This window comes from Mercurialis annua, linkage group LG8, assembly GCF_937616625.2.
Source record: "Mercurialis annua linkage group LG8, ddMerAnnu1.2, whole genome shotgun sequence".
Classification (NCBI taxonomy): domain Eukaryota; kingdom Viridiplantae; phylum Streptophyta; class Magnoliopsida; order Malpighiales; family Euphorbiaceae; genus Mercurialis; species Mercurialis annua.
The window spans coordinates 12,093,766-12,114,771 of record NC_065577.1 but is presented as its reverse complement, the minus strand read 5'-3'; the positions used below and the strand labels follow the sequence as shown (position 1 = coordinate 12,114,771).

At 32.3% G+C, this 21,006-nt stretch overlaps 2 protein-coding genes across 9 annotated transcripts; both read left to right on the top strand.

Moving 5' to 3' along the window:
• Window positions 1-633: 633 nt before the first annotated feature.
• LOC126661635 (uncharacterized) lies at window positions 634-1,870 on the top strand. Its single transcript, XM_050355487.1, has 3 exons — window positions 634-826; window positions 918-1,192; window positions 1,307-1,870. The coding sequence occupies exons 1-3, from the start codon at window positions 634-636 to the stop codon at window positions 1,868-1,870; spliced, it is 1,032 nt and encodes a 343-aa protein (XP_050211444.1).
• A 5,203-nt stretch (window positions 1,871-7,073) lies between these two features.
• LOC126660993 (uncharacterized) lies at window positions 7,074-19,658 on the top strand. 8 transcript variants are annotated; one of them, XM_050354730.2, is made up of 14 exons: window positions 7,074-7,249; window positions 7,476-7,706; window positions 10,599-10,641; window positions 12,839-12,865; window positions 12,964-13,056; window positions 14,292-14,488; window positions 15,291-15,492; window positions 15,600-15,719; window positions 17,073-17,192; window positions 17,601-17,621; window positions 17,815-17,873; window positions 18,022-18,112; window positions 18,233-18,312; window positions 19,421-19,658. In XM_050354730.2, exons 2-13 carry the CDS (start codon window positions 7,486-7,488, stop codon window positions 18,305-18,307), a joined length of 1,269 nt encoding a protein of 422 aa, XP_050210687.1. In that variant the 5' UTR covers window positions 7,074-7,249; window positions 7,476-7,485; the 3' UTR covers window positions 18,308-18,312; window positions 19,421-19,658. The 8 variants fall into 8 exon arrangements, 6 of the variants coding, with proteins under 6 accessions (XP_050210687.1, XP_050210688.1, XP_050210690.1 ...); XM_050354731.2 differs by lacking the exon at window positions 19,421-19,658 and adding an exon at window positions 19,081-19,341; XM_050354729.2 differs by having other exon boundaries at window positions 7,075-7,249; window positions 19,373-19,658.
• Window positions 19,659-21,006: the final 1,348 nt, after the last annotated feature.

Below are 21,006 nucleotides of genomic sequence, written 5' to 3'. Positions count from 1 at the left end.
TTTAGATATTTTTTGTGAATATTTTAGAAAATAATTTGATAAAAATTAATCAAAGGTCCAAAACAATACAATTTAGGTTATGGACAAATTTGTTACCTGAACACCAAAAAATGTTAACTCTTGTGCTGGAAAAGATAATTTGGGTACTATTTCGGGAGAAAAAAGAGCACGTGTTAAGTTTGATTCTGCAAGCATAATTGTGGATCCTGCAAATCAGATTTCGATTGATGATTACGAAGTCAATATTAAAGATGAAGTGAGACGTGCATATGTGCTTGAAGGTCCTTGTCAATCAAAGAGTTATATGTTTTCTCAGAAAAAATTTGGAAAACAAAATAGAAGTTTTTAAAAGACTTGGTTTAGTAACTATGTGTGGTTGGAGTATAGTGTATCAAAAGATGCAAGATTTTGATTTTGGTGTTATTTATTTAAACCACCAAAACCTAAGTCTCAAGGTGGTTGAGAAGTATTCACAAAAACAGGATTCAATAATTGAAAGAATGCAAAAGTTAGCTTGGGAGAACATGTTGGAAATGTGTTGATAGTGACCACAATTATACAGCGAGAAAATATCAAGCATACAAAAATCAACGACAAAGTGTGGAGCACATATTTACTCAACACTCTTCTATCATGGAGGTTGCTTATCGTACTAAATTAACAGCGGTTTTGGATGCCATTCGATTCTTACTCAAGCAAGGATTACCTTTCTGTGGGCATGATGAGTCGAGTGATTCATTGAGTAGAGGCAACTTCATTGAGTTACTCCAAAGGGATTGTGACCATAATGAAGAGATTGCAAATGTGCTAAATATTAATGCTCTAGGTAATTTACAAACATGATTTAATTAATTCATATTTACTAGTAATATACTTTGATTATGTTAAATGATTAAACTCATTTTTCAATATTTTAGGAAATAATCATATGACTTTTGAAAAAATTCAAAAAGAATTAGTGCATGCTTGTGCCGAAGAAGTGAGAACTACCATTATTAAGGACATTGGAGATCGCGTTTTCTCACTCATGGTTGACGAATCCCGGGATAACTCGGTGAAAGTACATATGGCGATTATGGTGAGATATGTTGATGATCATGGAGAGATTCTCAAGAGGTTTCTTTCAGTTGAGCATGTAGCAGATACTTCATCGCATACTTTAAAGGAAGCTATTGACAATTGTTTTTGCAAAGTATGGATTTTCAATATCTAGACTGTGAGGGCAAGCATATGATTGGGCTTCAAACATGCGTGGAGAATTCAACGGTTTAAAGTCGCTCATACTTAATGAGAATCCATATGCTAGGTATGTTCATTGTTTTGCTCACCAGCTTCAATTGGCGGTTTTGCCGTTGCAAAAATATTACCGATTGTGGAGAATTCATTTAGTTATTTATCCATGATTGTGAACACGGTTGGAGCTTCCTATAAAGAAAAAGATGCGCTCAGACTAAGCCAACATGATCTTATGGTCACACGATTAGAAAAGGGTGAAATCTCTTCGGGAAGAGGGTTGCATCAAGAGACAAGTCTTGCAAGACCTGGAGACACAAGATGGGGTTCTCATTATCAGACGATACTTTGTATATTGGCGATGTGGCCTTCAGTAATGGAAGTGATTGGGAATGTTCATGATGATGCAACTGATTCAAAGAAAAAGGGTGCAGCTTTGGGTTTGCTTGACCGAATGGAAGATTTTGAATTCGTATTCACCTTGCATTTGATGAAAAAAGTCTTGGCAGTTACAAATGGATTGTCACAAGTTTTGCAAGAGAAAAATCAATATATTGTGAACGCTTTTGACATGGTACGTGCTGTAAAGGTCAAGTTTCAATCATATAGGGAGGATGGATGGAATGAATCTTTTTGATGATGTTCGCAAGTTTTGTGTTGAAAATTCTATCGATATGCCTAATTTGGAAGATAGTTTACCGACTCGTTGGCGGTCAAAACGTGAAGGTCAAACTATAACATATTCTCATTGTTTCTGTGTGGAAATATTTTTTGAGGTTAGTAATTTTTTAATATATTATTACACTTCATAATTCTCTTAGTTTTGATATTTTTTTTAAATTAGGTTATTAATGTGAATGTGCAAGAGATGAATGACCGCTTCTCTGAAGAAAATCTCGAGTTGCTTTCTTGTTTAAGCTGTCTCGATCTAAGACAATTGTTTTTCAGATTTGATGCCTTCAAATTTTGTCATCTAGACGAGCTTTATCCAGAAGATTTTTCTACATTGGATTTAATGATGTTGAGGGATCAGTTAGAGATATACATACTTGATATGAAGCAAAGTGCTGATTTTGTTGAGCTTGTAGGAATCGGACAACTTGCAAAGAAGCTGGTCGAAACAGAGAAGTGCCTTGTTTATCCCCTTATTTATCGATTGATTGAATTAGCATTAGTTTTACCAGTTTCAACTATTTCAGTTGAAAGGGCATTTTCAGCAATAAGTATTATCAGACCGATTTGCGTAACAAAATGGGGGATGAGTTTTTAAGCGACAGTTTATCATGTTTTATTGAGAAACAAATTTTTGTGAAGATTGATGACGAGCCCATCGCTTTCAAGCTATTCAGACGCGAAGAATACAATTGCCTCCCCGCGATCGGAACTAATGCAAAAAAATTAGAGAAAATGACACAAATATACCAAAACGCCTACCTTTTACAACAAACACCAATCAACTAAGATTCTTATCATTTGCACCAGAAAAAACAAAACTTTACATGAGCACCTTTACAATTAGAAACTGACACGCGCGCGCATGATGTCACTAGCAATAAAAAATCAAAACAACGTGATCTGCAATTCCTTCACTCAAAAAGGAAAATTGTGAACCAATCCCATTACGACACATGGTATGTGATTGATTTTCTGTTATACAATATTCTTTCCTCATTAACAAAACAATTTCATATACCTAATTTATATACAGAAAATATCAAAGCTAAATCTTCGTCATCTTCAACCTCAGAGATTATCGCCATTGCTGAACAAGTGCAAGGTACAATTTTGTATTTTACTCATGAAACACATTGTATCTTATATGTATATTTAATAAGCTTTTACATAAAAAAAATAAGATCTAAAAAGCTCAAAAGTAACTTTTTACTAGATCTAATCAGATTTAATTTTTTATACAGATGGAATCAATCCCAGTTATGATACAACACAAAGGCAAATGGAAAGATTCAAATATATATATGATGATTTTGAAGACAAAAACTGGAAGGTCCAAAAAGTAAAGGTACACATCAAAGTGGGAAATTAAAAAAAAGGCAAATGTGGAAGATGTGGACAAGGTAGATACAACCGGAAAACTTGCCGAAATATGCCAAAAAAGCCTAAAATCGTGATTAATTATAGTTACATATTTGTTCTTTTTTTAATTTTTGTTTATGGGTTGTTCATTAAATTTTAGACTGTTGTACTTTCTGTGTATAGCTACTTGAATTGAGGAGTATGACATTAAATATGTGGTAAAAATGAATAGAATATTGTTGTTTTGTTTGATATTTGATGTCTTTTATAATATAATCTGTATCAACTGTGGCTTGTGTTACTAAAATTATTTTCTGGACATGTATCATACATGTATGATTCATGTATCGTACATAAAAAACACAACATCATGCTACTGAAATAAAAAACAGAACAAAAGGAATACTGCAATGAAAACTTTTAATTAAATGATTCAAACACAAAAATAAACATAAACTGTATCAAGAAACATAAAACAATCCTAAAATTCAAAACACACAAACACCATTGTTAAATCATGTTAATAACTAATAAAAACAGCATTGCCCACTAGTCCTTCTTTCTTCCAGCCCTAAAATATATATTTGCGATGTATATATCATGTATATCATGTATAGTATGTATAAATTATATATTCGCGATGTACATATTATGTATAAAGTATGTATCAACTATGTATCTATTCAGTACATTTTAAAAATATCTATCACGTATAAATTATGTATGTGCATTTTTTTTAAATAAAAATTATCGTGTATAAATTTAGTAAAAAACATATATATATATATATATATATATATATATATATATATATATATATATATATATATATATATATATATATATATATATATATATATCATGTAATAAATTATGTGTCGGAGATGTATCAAATATATATACAAAATATATATGTAATACAAGTAATAAAATTTTCAAATACGTCTTATATATATATATATATATATATATATATTAAATAAAAAAAAGATGTATAAAAAATAAAAAAAATTCAAACGATTGAGTATCTATCTAGTATGTATCGGAGATGTATTAAATATGTATTAGAGAAATTTATTAAAATATATTGAAAATAGCAGTACAATAGATGTATCAGAGATGTACCATATATGTATCGGAGATGTATCCGCTATATAAATAATATAATCAACAGCTTGCTATTCACAAATTTATACACTTTTTATATAAACAACACACACCGAGTCAATTGTCCACCCACATCACATGCATTATCTTTCCATCTCTCTCTTCCAATTCCAATTCTCAAATGGCTGCTATTTTTTTCGACCCTTTTTTTTTCTTCTTCTGCATTTTGTACTTGTTTTGATTCTTAGACAAATGGGTTCTCGATTTGGGAATCAAAGCAGGCAATTAAAAGATGTGGTGGTACTAATGGTGAACCATTTGCATTATATTTCTTTATCAGGTATTAATCTCTTCTTTTCACTCCCATCAAACCCACCACCGCAAAACAATCCTCCACCACAACCGCCAATTCCCATCCCCAAATACCCACCTCCGCCGCCACCAAAAAATCCCGCCTTCAAGCTTCCTCACAGTTGAACCAAGTACTACAAACAAATCAAATAGGACAGCGTCATCTCATCCGACGGAGACCGCTCCGTCATCGTCAACGAAACCGGCGTTTTATACCGTTTGGTCCTATTTCATTGTCGCGTCCATGGACCGGTAAAACTCCGTTAAACAAATCCAAAAAAGAAGACGAAGCTTCCACTTATCGGTGATACGACGCCAGAGAATGGTGAAGATAACGGAGCTAAGAATTTTGAACTGCTGGACAATTTTCAGTTAGGGCAGCAGTGCCACATGTCAGCTTATAATAAAAAAAGTTGCTGGTGAAAACTTTTAGAAAAAAAAGACAAAATTGTAATGAAAACAGCACAAATGTAAACCGTGAACAAAAGATTGTACCGCGTGAAAAGTGAGCCAAATTTTAGTCCTTTTATGTAATTTTCTCAAAACATTATTATAATAGTTACTATTTGTGTTTTATTAATATAAATTTTATGCAAATGAATTTATATATTATTAATTGCATGTTGTCTAGCCCGGGCTGGGATCAATTTCTAATTCCGCCACTGTTTATAGATAATGATTATCTATAGGTAACAGTTGAACTAGTGGCAGAACTAGGTCTCTAACTGAGGAGAGTCGAAATTTTAAACTCGACCATTTAGAAAAATAAAACGACAGTAAAATAGGTGGAAAATAGGCAAATAGCATCTGTAGGGGCGGTTACAAGAGACAACCGGCGACCGCCCCTATAACTTGTAGGGGGCAGTGTTTAGGGGCGGTTATAACCGCCCCTATATGAATTTTTTTTTTCCGGTGATGAGGATCGGCCGACCTTCCTAACCCTCCCCTAGTTCCGCTACTGAGTTGAACTAAAGAGGGGCTAAGAAATACAAATGCATATTTAAACTTTGGCCCTTTCAAAAAAAACCCCCACCTTTTAGCCCCAATTCGATTACATACTAAAAACCCCCACCTTTTAGCCCCAATTCGTTTACATACTCACGTTGTAAAACAACCAAATATACCTAATTACGACCTTTCACTTTCAATTGCACTCTCAAGCATCAAATTGACCTCTTTTCACTTGAAAATGATCAAATCAATACTTTAAATTTTAGCATATATTCTAAATAGTGCTTAATGTTGTATTTAAAACAAAAATAAAACTATTCTTTCGAAAATTATAAAACTTAACAATATTTCTTATTTAATATAAATAAATATATTTATTTTATAAAAATTTATATCCGCAACCATGCGGCCTCTACTCTACAAAATTAATTAACGATATTCCGATATTTAAATGATTTTTTCGCCACTATCCGGCTCGCTAAAAAAATTTATATTTAAGAATTTTTTAAAATTAAATAATTAGTCTAAATATAAACTAATTTTTAAATTTTTTAAATTTAAAATTAAAACCCCGCTCGTCTTTCTCAAAGCTGAGGAAGACGAACACGTATTCCTCAGATTTGAAGAAGACACGTCTTCCTCAGCTGAGGAAGACACCTAAATCGTCTTCCTAGAGACGAACCCGGACGGGTTCGTCTAGAAAAAGACGAACAAATTTTTAATTTTTAATTTTTTAAAAAATATAAATTGTTTTATATTAAAGAATTATTTATTTTTTAAAAGATTTATTTATATATTTAATTGATTTATATTTAATAATTTTTTTTTTAAATTTAAGCAAGATGTTGTTTTTGTTTGAATCATAACTATGAGGACCATTTATAATATTTATTAAAATTTGAATTGAAAAAAGGTTGATTTGATGCTTAAGGGTGTAATTGAAATCAAAAGATGTGAATTATAATATTTGAGGGTGTAATTGAAAATAAAAGGTCATAATTTAAGCATATTTGATGGTTTTTCAACGTGAGGGTGCAAATAAATTGGGGTTAAAAGGTGTGTTTTTTTAAGGGGATAAGCCTTAAACTTTTATCCACTTCATTTTAAACAAAAAATTACAATTGAAACTGAAAATTAAAAAATAAATTAAAATTAACGATTTTAAAAATTTGAGCCACAAACAAAAATGTTAAAAAGACGAGTTATTTTAAACAATTCAAACCATGATTTTAATTAATTACCTTTAATTCAATTAAAAAAATTGTTTTTTTACAATAAAAATTGTTTTTTTTTTACAATAAAATTGTTTTTTTTTTACAATAAAAATTGTTTTTTTTTACAATAAAAGTTGTTTATTTATAGACATCACTAGAAGTCCAAAACCCACCGTTAGCCTAGACCATATTTGAACATGAGATACTCAAACTCACAATATCTAATTGAAGAAACTGCAACAGAATGCACCTATAAATGGACTCTACCACCACCTTTAAATCCCTAAACGCAATCACCCCATTTTATTCAAATTAGCTTCAAAAGCAATCACTCTCTTCACCTTCTTCCTCCAATCACTGTAAATTCTCCATTTCATTAATCTAATTTTAATTTGTTTTTGTTTTTGTTTTTGTTTTTTTAATAAGATTCCTCCTGTCTTTATGTGTTATAGAATATGAGCAGTTGGATTATCACGTGAATGTCAATCCTGTCCCTTACATTATTGCTCATTTGCTGTTATCTATTTATATATGTGTGGTTTCTAAAATCTTTGAATTTTAAACTGTGTTCTTGTCATCTCGCAGATTGACAGCAATGGGAGAGCAAGTGTGCCCGGGCGCGGACCGGTGCTCGGAATGGGCGAGGATTTACCTAAGCTATTGTCTTTGCAGTGTGAAAGATGAGATTTCGTTAACTGTGGGGTTGTTAAGTGTTGTCAGCTGGGGTGTTGCTGAAATTCCTCAGATTGTCACCAACTATAAAGAAAAATCTTCTGAAGGTCTCTCCATTGCTTTCTTGATCACTTGGATTATTGGGTATGTGTTCTCTTTTCTTGTTGCCATTGCTAATGTTAATGTTAGTTCTTTTACGGAGCGTTTGTAGGAGGAATAGAACCCACGACCTAATAGAATGCTGCTTAGCGTTTATAACAATAGAACTATAGCTCATTGGCCTCTATTTTGTGTATATTAATTTTTTCAATGTGATTGCATATTTGGTGTAGTTTTCCCCTTTTTGGTGTGTTTGGGATCCTTACATTGTAATGAAAAGAAAAAGAGTTTCTATTAAATCCTTTGAGGGTGTATGTACTATATAGTGCAATTAGTTCAACTTGATGTAGACTTCTATTATAATGTGGTTAGTTTTTATCAGATTATAGAGTTGGGAGGGTTCAAATGTTGCATTTCTTAAAGAGTTGTCACATGGTTGAATGTTTCTGCAGAACCCATAAGTAAATGTCTTGATATTTTGTCAATTTGTTGTTTAAGCAATATATATACAATCCCAAAAGAGAGAAAAAAAAGATGTTCCAAGTGATGCTTCTAGCAATAGTAGTTCCATTGTAACTTAAAACTAAATGGGAGAATGTTCTACTTCTTGTCACCTTACTAATGAGATTAGCTATTAGGGATAATTACTAAAATCCTTCTTGAGGTAAGGCCTGATTAACTTAGTCTCCATTCACATTTTTAAAAATATAAAATTTTCTCCCTAACATTTGCCCAAATTTACAAACGCCCCCCTCCGCCGGTTAAAGGCGTTAGTTGACTTGGTCAAAGGATCAAATTGTTCTAAATAAAGTTAATTTTAATCCATGAACTTATTTTTCTTTCACAAACTTTCAAAACTCAAAAAAAATCAAACAAATTTTAAAAAATTATTCAAAATTATATTTAAAATTATAATTTATTAATAATGATTTATTTTGATTTTAAATTAGCATATTTTTTAAATAATAATTAATTTTATTTTATTGTTATTATTTAAAAACTTATAAAATTAGGGGTTGAATTTTTTAAAATTTCTAATTTTTTTATTTTAGTATGTTGATAGGTAATTTTTTAAAACCTAATTATATATTTTTAAAAAATTATTTCCTACCTTATGTATTAAAAAAATATATATTAATGACTTAATTATTTCGTCTCTTACATATTAATTAATGTAACATTTATTGACGAGTAAATATATAAGGTATGAAATATTTTTTTAAATTAATATTTTTATTTGGTACGATACCTATAAGGTATGAAATAAAATTTATATTGATTAGTAAAAATATGTAAAGTACAAAATAATTTTTTATAAATATTTATTTGGTATGAGATATATAGGGTACGAAATAGGACTTACATTGGCGGACAATTGTTTTTGCTTACCGAGTATATTGAAAGTAAATATTTTTATTTTCTTTGTAGTTTTACATAAAAAAGGTTAATATTTCATTTTTTTAAAAGTCAATTCCTTATTTTAACAAATGTTATTTTTTTAAAGTAATAATAATAAAATATTCTTATTATTAGAGAATATGCTCATTTAAAATTGAAATAAAAAATTATTAATTTTACAATTTTATATGTAATTATAGATAATTATTTAAAATTTGTTTGATTTTTATAATTTTCTGAAGTTTTATGAAAAAAAAAAGTTCAAGGATTTAAATGAACTTTATTTTTCACAATTTGATTATTTGACCAAGTCAACTAACACGTTTAACTGATGGAGGAGGGTGTTATGGGCAAGTGTTAGGAGCGAAATTATATATTTTTAAAACGTGAGGGATGACTTAGTTAATCAGGCTTTACCTCAAGGTTTTTTTTAGTTATTATCCCTAATGATTATTAAGCTTTTGATGAAGTTTGGAGCATTGAAGAAATGCATTAATTCTTTTGGAGAATGTTTCATACTCAAATAAGAAAATAGATTTAGATAATATACACAAATTATTAGAATTGTATACAATCAACTTTAAAGAACTGTTCTTAATCCAACAGGAGAACAGAGGTTACCTTTATGCCTTTATTTGTTTTGTGGAAAATATTTTTTTAAAGTTTGGATGTCACTTTTTAAATTTTGTACTCCCTTAAAAGAGAAGAAACTGAATTAATATTTTTTTTATAGGCGTAGGCTCACTAGTCTGCTAATTACATTCAACAGTTGGTGCAAAATTACAATTTCTTTAGGATTTGATACTCTAAGCTATTCAAATATAAAAATATATACTAATAGAGTATGAACTTTTTACATGTGAATTTAATTTAATGGTTGTAATAAGTATACTTATTCTAAACTTAACCTGAGTTTTTTTTGTTATATCAAGGAACCGGAAAATTTCATTTTCTCAGAAATTTTCTTCCCCAATGAGTAGTTTCCAGTCCACATAAAAGCTATTCTCTATGATAAAAGGGTTTTATTTCTATTTTTTTGTACATATAATTGTCCTTCATTTTAATACTAGAGGTGCACTAGATAAAAATTTATGTAATAGATGCTTTGGCTGATCAGAATGAATTAAAGTCAGAAGAAGGTGATCATATCTAATATATTTATGTTCAGAACACCAGACCCACTTGAATACGCTTTTAAATGACACCATGCCTAGTCTAAAAGCATTTTAGGATGAAATTCCAAACTTTCGCTCGCATCTTCAGTTTTTGAAGTTGATGAACATGTGTTTGATATTTGTTCTTGTAAATCTCCTCTGTTTTTTGACTTGATTTACTTAAGTGGGCGATCCTTGGCGCAACCATAACACTGCTCCTTTGGGGACTTGTAAGCCATTTGAAGTGTAAAGCCTTTCTGAAAACACAAGGAGAAGCCTGCATTTTCAAATATGTGTACCCTTCCCCTTACCAGAGAGGGGGATAATAACTTCTTTAACGTTTTCCTTTTGCTGCATATTATTTTAATTTGTAATTCATTTTCAGGGATCTTTTCAACCTTTTTGGATGCTTGCTGGAACCAGCTACTGTATGTGGTCTCTCCCATCTAAATTTCTCTGTTAAACCTTGTTCCTTTTTCTTCCTTTTCTTTGTATGCATCTCAGATAGCATGAAAAACTTCATGGCCATTAAATAAAACCCTGTGATCTGCAATCACTACAGTGGAAAGTGGCAACAACTTCTCGAGGGATAAGAAGATTGGAAAAACAACAAGAAAGAAAAGATGCTATTTCTATAAGGCCCATAGACCATCCAAAATATGCACACTAAACTCGTTATTGATTACTCAAAGCCCATGAAAACGAGGATATAGATACTTGTAGAGACAACTTAAGTGAATAACTTTTAGCACTAACAATATTTTTGATTATTATGAGCATAGTGTTAAGGGTCTGGAAATAGGAAAAAGGTAACAGAGAAGAAATTTTTTTGTAATTATAAAAGGTAAAATACCAGCTGTAACTATAAAAAGTAGAGAATAAATAAGACTACTTGCCAAATAGTTTAGGAGTTATAAGTATTTGTTGAATAATAGAAAATAGGTAAACAACAATCGGAAAGCTAAGAGATAGGAAACTGCCTGCGGCAACTTGTGATTTAAACAATGATTTTGCTTTCCATTCATTTGACTATAATGCTTCCCCATAAAGGCATCCATAGCATTAGCCTGTGTTTTCCTTTTTATCTTCACATGCAAGGCAAGTTTGAACGCAAAGCATTTTAGCACCCATCCTCAGGTGTTACCTTTAGCCCTTTTGAGGGCGACAGAGGGTGCAAATTCTGCCACTGTATCATTTGTATTTAATAGATTACCTTTGGTTGCCTTATTAAATTAAGCCGAGTTGCCATCTGGTATGAGAAGGTGTGGATAACTAAATCGGGGGTAACCAACTCCTCACCTCTTCAAAGGCTTAGGTTTGGATCAGAATAATCTACTCAAAATTTATTCTTGTTTGGATTTTAATATGGTTCTTTCTCATTTATTAGCAAGTATGGATTGATTTCAAGGCTCATACTTACACATTATCCATTTTCATGTGAGGCTGGTTTACATACATTGTCATTTTGAAGTCGTTGATGCATTTGAACCATATTGATGTGATTATGGTGAGTGTGCACATACCTTGCATTCTGTTGTTCATTTTCAAGATTTCGATCTGCTCATAAACCATATTTTCATATCCGTGCTTAAGTGATAAAATAGCATTATACTACACATGCATAAATATTTACTAGGTTTTGGTCCTAAACTAGGTAGCAAGGACACGAACACAGTGAAATGGGACACGGCGAAACAATGTTATTTTAAGGTTTCCTATGTAAAAAATGAAGTTTTGTGTCCGAAACTGGACACGTTGATTGAATGAAGTGTCCGTGCTGCCTAGGTTCTGAATACATTCTACACGACATAATTAATGAAAAGTAAATTACTTAATTTAATTTTTATAAACCCTATAAAATGAAATAAGAAGTTAGAAGTCTAAAAATGCCTCACATTATCTGGATTTACAGAGGACATAACTAGTTAATTATGCAAATAAAATTTAAGTAAATATAAAGGAACAAGAAAAATTGATTTTTCTCATATAGGTGCATATGACAAGTTCAATGACTATGTTCATGTCTGTTATCAGACAATTTTAGATTATTTTCAACAATTACGTACTCTACATGGGCATCAATCGGCAGCGAGCGCTCCTCTTGGTATGGGCGGTGTCGACAGAAAATCACCCAAAGTTGGTGACCTAACAAAAGTCGATCTGACGGCTGCTGTCTGCTGTTAGGCAACTGTCACAACTTGGTTAGGAAGAGTGATTAAAGGCTTCTTAAGGCAGAACATTTTATTTCTTAAAGCATTTAATTGATGCCATGTTATAAGACAATTTGAGAACAATTTGTTGTGTATTATGTTCAATTACATCGGTATTTGTACAAGTATTCTATTCTAGAAAGGAAATCATATTCTAGAAAATAATCAAATGCAATCAATCATGATCAATTAGTCTATATTTTAGCTACTAAATAATAAAATAATTGATTCAAATACATTATCTTCCCTATATACTGTAACAATGTCTAAGAGAACTCAAAATTGATATGGGTTGCAAATATATTTTCTTTATCTTAAGTGACTCATATAAGCTTCTCGTTTTTTTATAAACATTTTTTAATAACTAACATCTTCGTATTATAATTTACTAAAAAATGTTCTATTTTCTTTGCAGCTTCCTACCCAGTTCTACATGGCCATTGTAAGAAAGTCAATATGATCAACTTGGGAATGAATTAATCATTTTGTGCTGTTAAATAATTCATTAACAGGCTTTCTTGCTCTTATGTTGTCATGTAGCTGTATACATTTATCACTACAGTTCTTGCTGCACAAACAATATATTATGGTCATATCTACCCACGGATGAAACGCAACAGACGGCATCAAGAGGCAAGAGTTTTATGTAGATATTTGATGTTTGTTCAATATTTCTCTTCCTATGATTTTATAAACAGTATTTTGATGTTTGCAAGAGTTTTAGCTTGTATTAGATCATGTTAAAAGTTATATTTTTTGGAGTCATAAGAAACAAGTAATGTTATATAGAGAGATGAATAGGAACTCTAATTCCAAACTATAACCCCGATCTTGAAACAACTTTAATGTGATATTGTGGCTAATTCATCTTTATCAGGCTGATAAAAGAACCAAAATGACACGTATCCTAATTATGTATATTTTATTTATGATAAGTATTATATTACAAAAACTAGACAGGATATCTAAGGATCTGTGATATGATTCGAGTTTCATCAAATATCTAGTCAAAATTATAATAAGTAGTTTATGGTATTTTGACAATAATTTGGATTTTAGAAATCCCAATGATTTGGTTAAAAGTTTTTTGAAAAGTTAACCCGGAGATCTACAACTTTCAAGAAGATTCCGAGTACAAAATGAGTTGTATTCAATCCTTAAATTGGCTTTGAATGTGGAAGCAGAAATCTTACAATTCAAATCCTAGTCAATTTGGAAATTTCGAGATTTTTAATATGTTTTTGTTTTGTTTTATTATTTTTAAATTTAAGTTTTGATTGTTTATCTAGTTTACAATAGAATAGGAATAAAAAACGGCATTAATGTTGTATTTTGTTGGAAGAGTTCTAATGAGTCAATATTAAGAGTATTTTCACTTTAAATTTGTGAGAACAATTTGAAGATGATTTATCTTTTGGATACACTAGATTTTGTACCAAGGTTTCAATAGCATAAGGTGTTATTGGATTTGGATGCTCTATTCAAAATCATATTAAGGTTTTCTACCACATGTTGATATTGGGTAACAGTGCTTTCAATAAATCCTGTTTTCGAATCCTGCGTAATGAGTTCTGATTCTATTAATGTGACTACAAACAGAAATATCATGATAATTCTTATACATAGTCGGAATATCATGATGTCCTTCGTTTCTTATCAGATAATAACTTTCTTGTTTGAAAATGTCACAATCCATGCAGCTAAATAAGCATTATGATTCTTGCATCTACTATGCTTATGAAACTTTAGCACTTACATATTGGTGTCAGTAGGCTATATAAGTCATTGATCTTGTACTTTGTGTCGTAATCTGCTGGTTAGAGTCTTGTTTTATTCGCACATAACCGTATCTTTGTGCTGCAATGCAGGGTCCAGTAATTCACCAAACTGAAGAAGCAGCAAAACTTAGACTAGGAGTTCAAAATGCCGGCTTGAAACAAGTGAACAATGTAGAGAGATGGAAAAATGGATCCAGGACTTCTAACAATGGAAACATTTCAAGTTCACCTATAGCTTTTCCTGCATTTACTCACAAAAGTTCCCCTGGAAAAGAGCTGTATTATGTGTAAATTTCTACTCTAAATCCATTAAATGACCCAAGTTTTGGTTGATCCTTGATGGCATGGCATTAAAAAGCATTAAGGAGATGGGTAATTAACCAATTTCTTTAGGAATGGTTCTGGTCGTATGTTATGGGGGATTGGGATCTAAACCAGTCTGTTATTCGTCCAAGTCCTAGGCCAGTTTTGTAAGACTGAGAGACTACTAATTTTTCCTTTTCTCTACATCCAATTTGGAAGTTGGGTTGGCAGTTGATACAGAGTGTTCAAATTTGGTTTACTTTAAAGGCCCAATATTTAGTAGCCAATACAATTTTTTTTCTTCTCCAAATTGTCAATATTGCACTTAGAATATCATCTCATCCAAAGTTTATAATCCATATATCCCAAATTTGAACACCCCTAGCAGTTTGCTCATGTTAGGCTAGGAATAAGGAATACTGGACCACTAGGTTCTACTCTGGTAATGGTTTTGAACTGCAGAAGCACTAACTGGTACAAATAACGGTTTGACAGGGCTTGTTTATGTTAGAACTGAACAGTGCCCTATCCTTAAATAATATTAATTGAATAACAATGGTAGAATAGTACTGTTCAGGTGTGGAAATTTCTATGCCTCTCTTTCATTCCACCTATCCAGTCTCGTTCTCATCTTAGACCTTTTGCATCAAGAGGGCTGTATGCATCTGACTGTATTATGAATATAGCCATCTTTTGCATGTTAATATTTATTTAGAGATCTGTTTTTCCAAATGTTCCTTTTAGGAGTTTAAACGTTGATACATCTTTTTTTATGTTTACTTTCAGGTCTGCAAGATCTCTTACAAGCAGTCATACTCCCACAGCAGGATCCTATATGGCACACCCTGCATCATATCCTAGTAGGGATTCCATTGAGGAGCCCTTGCTTGATGAGGATAATTCGACTTGTTCTGCACCAAATTTAAATGATGTAGATAGCGCTACACGATCTGCACCAAATTTGAACCCCAAAACAATGCTATGTGTGGTCAGCCTTATATATTAACCATTTAATGATTTTCAGTGAATAGTCTATTCTAATTTCAATTTTTTGGTCAACTTATAGTGCAATATCTTTGGAAATTCTTATTTCAGGTTTTTGTAGTGGCATTCCTTGGCACACTGAATCTTTATGAATCAACAGATAATCTTAATTTGCCATTAGAAAGTCAAAATCAAGGATTTGTATTGCGAGTAGGACGAAAGCTTTTGCAGGTAACCCAATCTGAAATCTAGTTTCCTAAGTTTGGCAGTATTGAGTTAAATCCGGCTCTTCAGCGAAAGCTGGAATGTGTATTTGGCATCAGATATTTATGTATTAGTTTTTCTTCTCTTCCTTTCCCAAAGAAAATTTTATATGATGCTAAACCAGTAAATCAATCTGTAGAAAGTTAGAGAACCAATTTGTCGAAACTTGATTATCTTATTGTTAACTTAAAAAAAGTCCCAATAAGCTCTTAATAGCTTAGGAACTAAAAAAGCTAATTAGTACTACTAATTCTAATACTTCCACTAATAATAATGGTGCAGAGATAGTTCTAACTTTTCTTTTCCTAACATCATTTAATTTTGAGCCTAATTGATTGTTTTACCCTTCTTCTTCATTGTCAAACAACTATACATCATAACTGAACAAAGGAATCACCGGACTACTACCCCACACATAAAATAAAAGTGAATTATTCATAATTCCTAAAATATATAGCAAATAAAAAATAATTATAAATTCGTAGCAAAGAGAAACATTGGCTCTTAACATAAAACCAATACTGTGTTGTCTGAACACTTCTTGAATTTTTCTTCTTCTTGCCTCTTTTGGGTTCATGAGTGAATTACTGTTACACCTGACCAGAAAATGGCTTCACCTTAATTGATAACACAGAAGATGCCTTCAAGTCCCCTGTTTTCGGAACTAGGACATATTTTCAATATTATGCTCAAGTTCAACTTGACGATGCATTGTGTTATATGCGTCTTACCTTTTAGTAAGTCCATTATTGGTTCAAAAACACATTGTTAGAGCATGTCTTAACCTCTTTTTATAGAATGGTTTAGCTTTTCAACTCCTTTACTTTAGCCCGAAACTGGTTTTGTGCTTATGGATCTCATCACAGGCCAGTTGACTGGAAAATTACTTTTTTCTAATACAATTATGATCTTGTTGTTATTCCTTCCTCGTCATGAGGAACCTATGATTATTTATGATTGAGGCTCTTTGGAGGGAGCACTCACTCAAAGCTCAAGAAAATATCAGATGTGAGCTCAACCTCAAAAGCTTGAATGCAACAATTTTAATAAGTTGTCTTCCAATTTCTTGATCTATAATAGATGAGATGTTGACCAAATTGTTTGAATCATAGATGATGGTACAAGACGGATTCGATATGCCAGGCATGAGAGCAGAATTCGATCATTGGCTTTTATGGGCTGATATTTGAATTTTTATTTTAGAAGATTAAAATAAAAAATAATACTTGTTTTGAAATTCTTTTTTTCCTCATCACCCAAAGGAGGCTGAGCACTGATCATGAGTTTAGCACCGATCGTGAGTTTATTTTGGGATTTCAGGCCAGTGGAGAAATGATGCATGCAAGTGAGAATGAAGGCGGCACTGGGATTGGAACTGTTCTTGGCTGGGCAATGGCGGCTATATATATGGGTGGGCGTCTTCCTCAAATTTTGCTAAATGTGAGATTAAATTTTCTGTATACTTAATGGGTTTTTGTGGTAATATGTTTTCATTATTAAACCTGAAAATGCATTTTATCTTATGTAATCGATCCACAGTAATGGTGTGGGTAAGTATGCATGTTACTAAAAGATATTCGAGTGTAATAGCATTTCGCAATGTGTATAACCAGCAACTATCTAGGCAAAGTAGGTATATAGCTGAAGTGGAAAAATTTTATTTGTTTCCATCTTTATCAAGCCCATCTTTTTCTCTTCTTGGAAAATTTGGATGTTCAGTGCAACTCAGAAGCTTGCTCCACTTCTTTTTGATCTAATGATAGTTTCATTTGTCTTTTTTTGTTGATTGTCCTAATCTTATTCATCAGAACTATTCCCTAAGTTTGACCATGTAGTAATTTTTTGCAGATCAGAAGAGGCAATGTGGAGGTAAGGATGTTGATTTTGAAACCTATAGCATTATCATGTGGTGAATATATCTCTACCATCTTCCTGCCATCCAATGTTAACTTACACCATATCTCCAGCGCCTTGCAAAGGAAAACTCTGTTAGCGGTGGCACTGGTGGCAGATGTAGGGTGAGTTGGTATGTTAACTAACACTTTTCTTCAATGATATTCAGGGTCTTAATCCATGGATGTTTGTCTTTGCTTTGGTTGGAAATTCGACATATGTAGCAAGGTGAGAATTATTTTACTATTATCATCGAGGTCACATGTTTGCAATTTCTTGCATCTTCTACTTTGAATATGTGCTTATTGTATGAACTGGTGGTGTTTTTCTGATTTGTTTTTCTTGTTTCGTTTTCCTTCTTACTACTTTTGGATAGCATATTATTGAGCAGCTTGGAATGGTCAAAAATCAGACCAAATCTGCCCTGGTTGGTGGATGCTGGAGGCTGTGTTCTGCTTGATATTTTAGTATCCTTGCCGTTTATATTTGTGCGATTCTCTTATTCAGGTTGATTGCAAAATGGAAAACAATTTTGACCTATGCAAATATGAAGAAATTATTTTGTTTAGAACCTTAATTTTCTCCAGATACTCATTCAATTCATCTACTTCTGCTATTGGCTTCCCCAATTAAGGACAAAACATCATAACACAACTTGTTAACTAAGGTACTTTCCCTTTGTAATTAACCGTGCATACTTGCTAGAAGTTTTTTGACAATCTTATTTGATATGTTGTTTTATCATGGTTGCCATTTTCGTATCATGCTCGCAGACATAAACTGCTTGTGCTGCTTTAATTTATGAATCCGCTAAGACTAGGAATCTGCACTAATTGTTTTCACATCTCAATTTGATTCATCTCTTATAATCAGGCCACAATTTGATAGGTAATGACATTAATTATTCTAGTTGAGTGACCTGTCTGTGCTTAAACTTGATAAAGAGCTTCATTACACTTGCTTATTGAAGTTGATGAGTCAAATCCAATTTTATGTTTATATTTCATCCATATGAAGTTAAATAAATAATGTTAAACCTACATGGGTCAGTTTAAGAGATTGTAGATGAGCTCATGTTCATTGCTAAGTTTTAGTTTTTGGACTGATTCTGTATATTAAATATTACCAGCGCAAATAGAATAATACCGTTAGAGTTGATAAATCATAGTTAGAGTCTCACATAACAACGGTTTGGGGTTCATTAGTTATTTGACAAGCACATTTAACAATATTTATCGAAAAATCTGGTGTTTGACTCTGGACTTGATTAAGTAAATATTTGAGCACAAGGTAATGGAGCATGTGTTAGGGATAATAAATTGTAGTTTGAGCCTCACCTAAAAACTTGAATTTTTGGATTGATTGGAATCATTTTTTGAGTTTCACCTAATAGTTTGAGTTTTTGGATTGATTATTTAATAAACATTTTCAACAGTATTTAACAGTGTCTATTTAGTAGCAAATATTTCGAGACATCCGTATAAAATCATATGTTGTGGAGAAGAAGATAAACATCCAGGATCACTCAAGAGATGTAGTGATAAGAATTACTAACAGCATCTAACGCTAGAATTTTCTGTACTTGTACATTTGAAGCGAGGGGAATTGTGAAAACAATCCCAACAAATTTGGAATGAGGTTTTCGTTTAATCATGTATATGATTTGCATAGTAACAATTCATCATTTTGCCTGCCTTGTATTAATTTGGTTTTATGATGCAAAAAAGCATGCCAGATTAGCGTATCTGCGTCTGAATACCATTTTGGAAATCCAGCGTTTAGGTTGCTTGTTGAAGATGCTTACTGCAGTCCAGCGCCCATCGTTTTCCATTGCAGCAGAAAGCAAAATCCCAGTTTTCGCATCTTTTCAACTTCCGGATTCTGTTTCCTCAAACCTTTGATTTTGTTTTTCTACTTCATTTAAAGTTTTGGCTGATTTGTTCTGTAAGTAATAAGCACTAGTAGCAACAAGACAGGAATTTATCTGTTTTAAAGTTGCAATATTCTTCCATAGCTTCAGTTTTTTATTTTCGAATTCGCTCTTCAATGAAAACTCTCGTTTTCGCAAGATATAAGTAAATAAAAAGGTTATATGTTTCGGTAAATGCCAGAGAGGTTAGTTCCATTATATTAGTTTGATAGAAGAAAAAAAAAATTCAAATGTCTGATTTGGTGTATGAGATCCAGTCTATGATGATTTTCTTTACTCCTTTGTTAAATTGCAATTCAAATCTTAGTTTTTGTTTAGTCAGTTCTTGTATAATTGATTAACCAATTAAAAGGTATTTCTTGGACAAAATTGAAATGCATACCAACAAGCTATGGCGTGTCTAGTGTCAAGGTCGTGGGTTCAATTCCTCCAACAAGCGCTTCCCCTTCCCTAAATATTAAAAAAAAAAATCTATAAACTTTTTTTTGACAATAATTCTATAAACTAATATATGTAATTATTACCGATGGATTTTCGATGGTCGGATGCATCATGAAATTTAAATTATTTACTGATGGACAAAATTGAAAACAAATAATAGAGCAATATAAATGCAACCTTTCATTTTAAGTTTAATTCTGGCAGTGGAGCATATTTATGAATGCTTATTTGATCGGTACTGATGGAGTCTGCCTTCTGAACCGGTGAGTAAGACCTGCAAAATAAGGTAGAAGCTAACCGGACGGTGGTTGTCCGATTAACTCTCCGATGCTAAAGTCAGTTTAGAGTTTTGAGCAGCGTTTTGTGTATGTGAATGTAATTGTGATTCTAGGCATACCCCGTGCTCCTTTTATAGTAGTCGAATATACCTTGTAGAGTCGTAATAGGCAGGTGAATCCTACTTTGTAGGGATTCGGCAATATCGTAGGGATTCTCCTGATTTGTCGAGATCTACCTTAATCTGATAAGAGTCCTATTTAGGAACGTCTTCCTAAATAGACTTATCTTCCTAAAGTAGAGTTTATCCTTCCATATATAGTGTTTGTGTCCGAATAGGACAATACTTCCATTCTTGGTCGATTACCCGAATCCCGGACCTAACGCGCTTTGGGCGGATCATGCGGGATTCGGTCTTTATTGGCATATCACCGAATCTCAAGGGATTCGGTATCAATTGGCATATCACCGAATCTTAAGGGATTCGGCGTTTCCTTCATATCTTCGGATCTTCAGGGGGAGTCCGGTATCACCTGAGAGTGGATCCCCTGTGACTCGGCTCCATTATATTTTCTATAGGATTCGGTATCCATCATTAGCCCCCCGCAAGTGAGCTGAAGTAATTGGTATTTATGCCTTAGTGGATTTTAGCTCTTTTGGAGCTGAGTCATCTTATACGGGCGAGTCGCTTTGTATTCCGGGCGAGTCGTTTCA

Bases quoted from the DNA above. Each gene is read 5' to 3' on its own strand.
- LOC126660993 (XM_050354730.2), top strand. From the start codon at position 7,486: ATGGGAGAGCAAGTGTGCCCGGGCGCGGACCGGTGCTCGGAATGGGCG. The intron at 14,489-15,290 runs GTAAATTTCTAC...GTTTACTTTCAG, and splicing joins GGAAAAGAGCTGTATTATGT to GTCTGCAAGATCTCTTACAA. The intron at 17,874-18,021 runs GTGAGAATTATT...ACTTTTGGATAG, and splicing joins AATTCGACATATGTAGCAAG to CATATTATTGAGCAGCTTGG.
- LOC126661635 (XM_050355487.1), top strand. From the start codon at position 634: ATGGAGGTTGCTTATCGTACTAAATTAACAGCGGTTTTGGATGCCATT. The intron at 827-917 runs GTAATTTACAAA...TCAATATTTTAG, and splicing joins GCTAAATATTAATGCTCTAG to GAAATAATCATATGACTTTT. The intron at 1,193-1,306 runs GTATGGATTTTC...TCCATATGCTAG, and splicing joins TTGACAATTGTTTTTGCAAA to GTATGTTCATTGTTTTGCTC.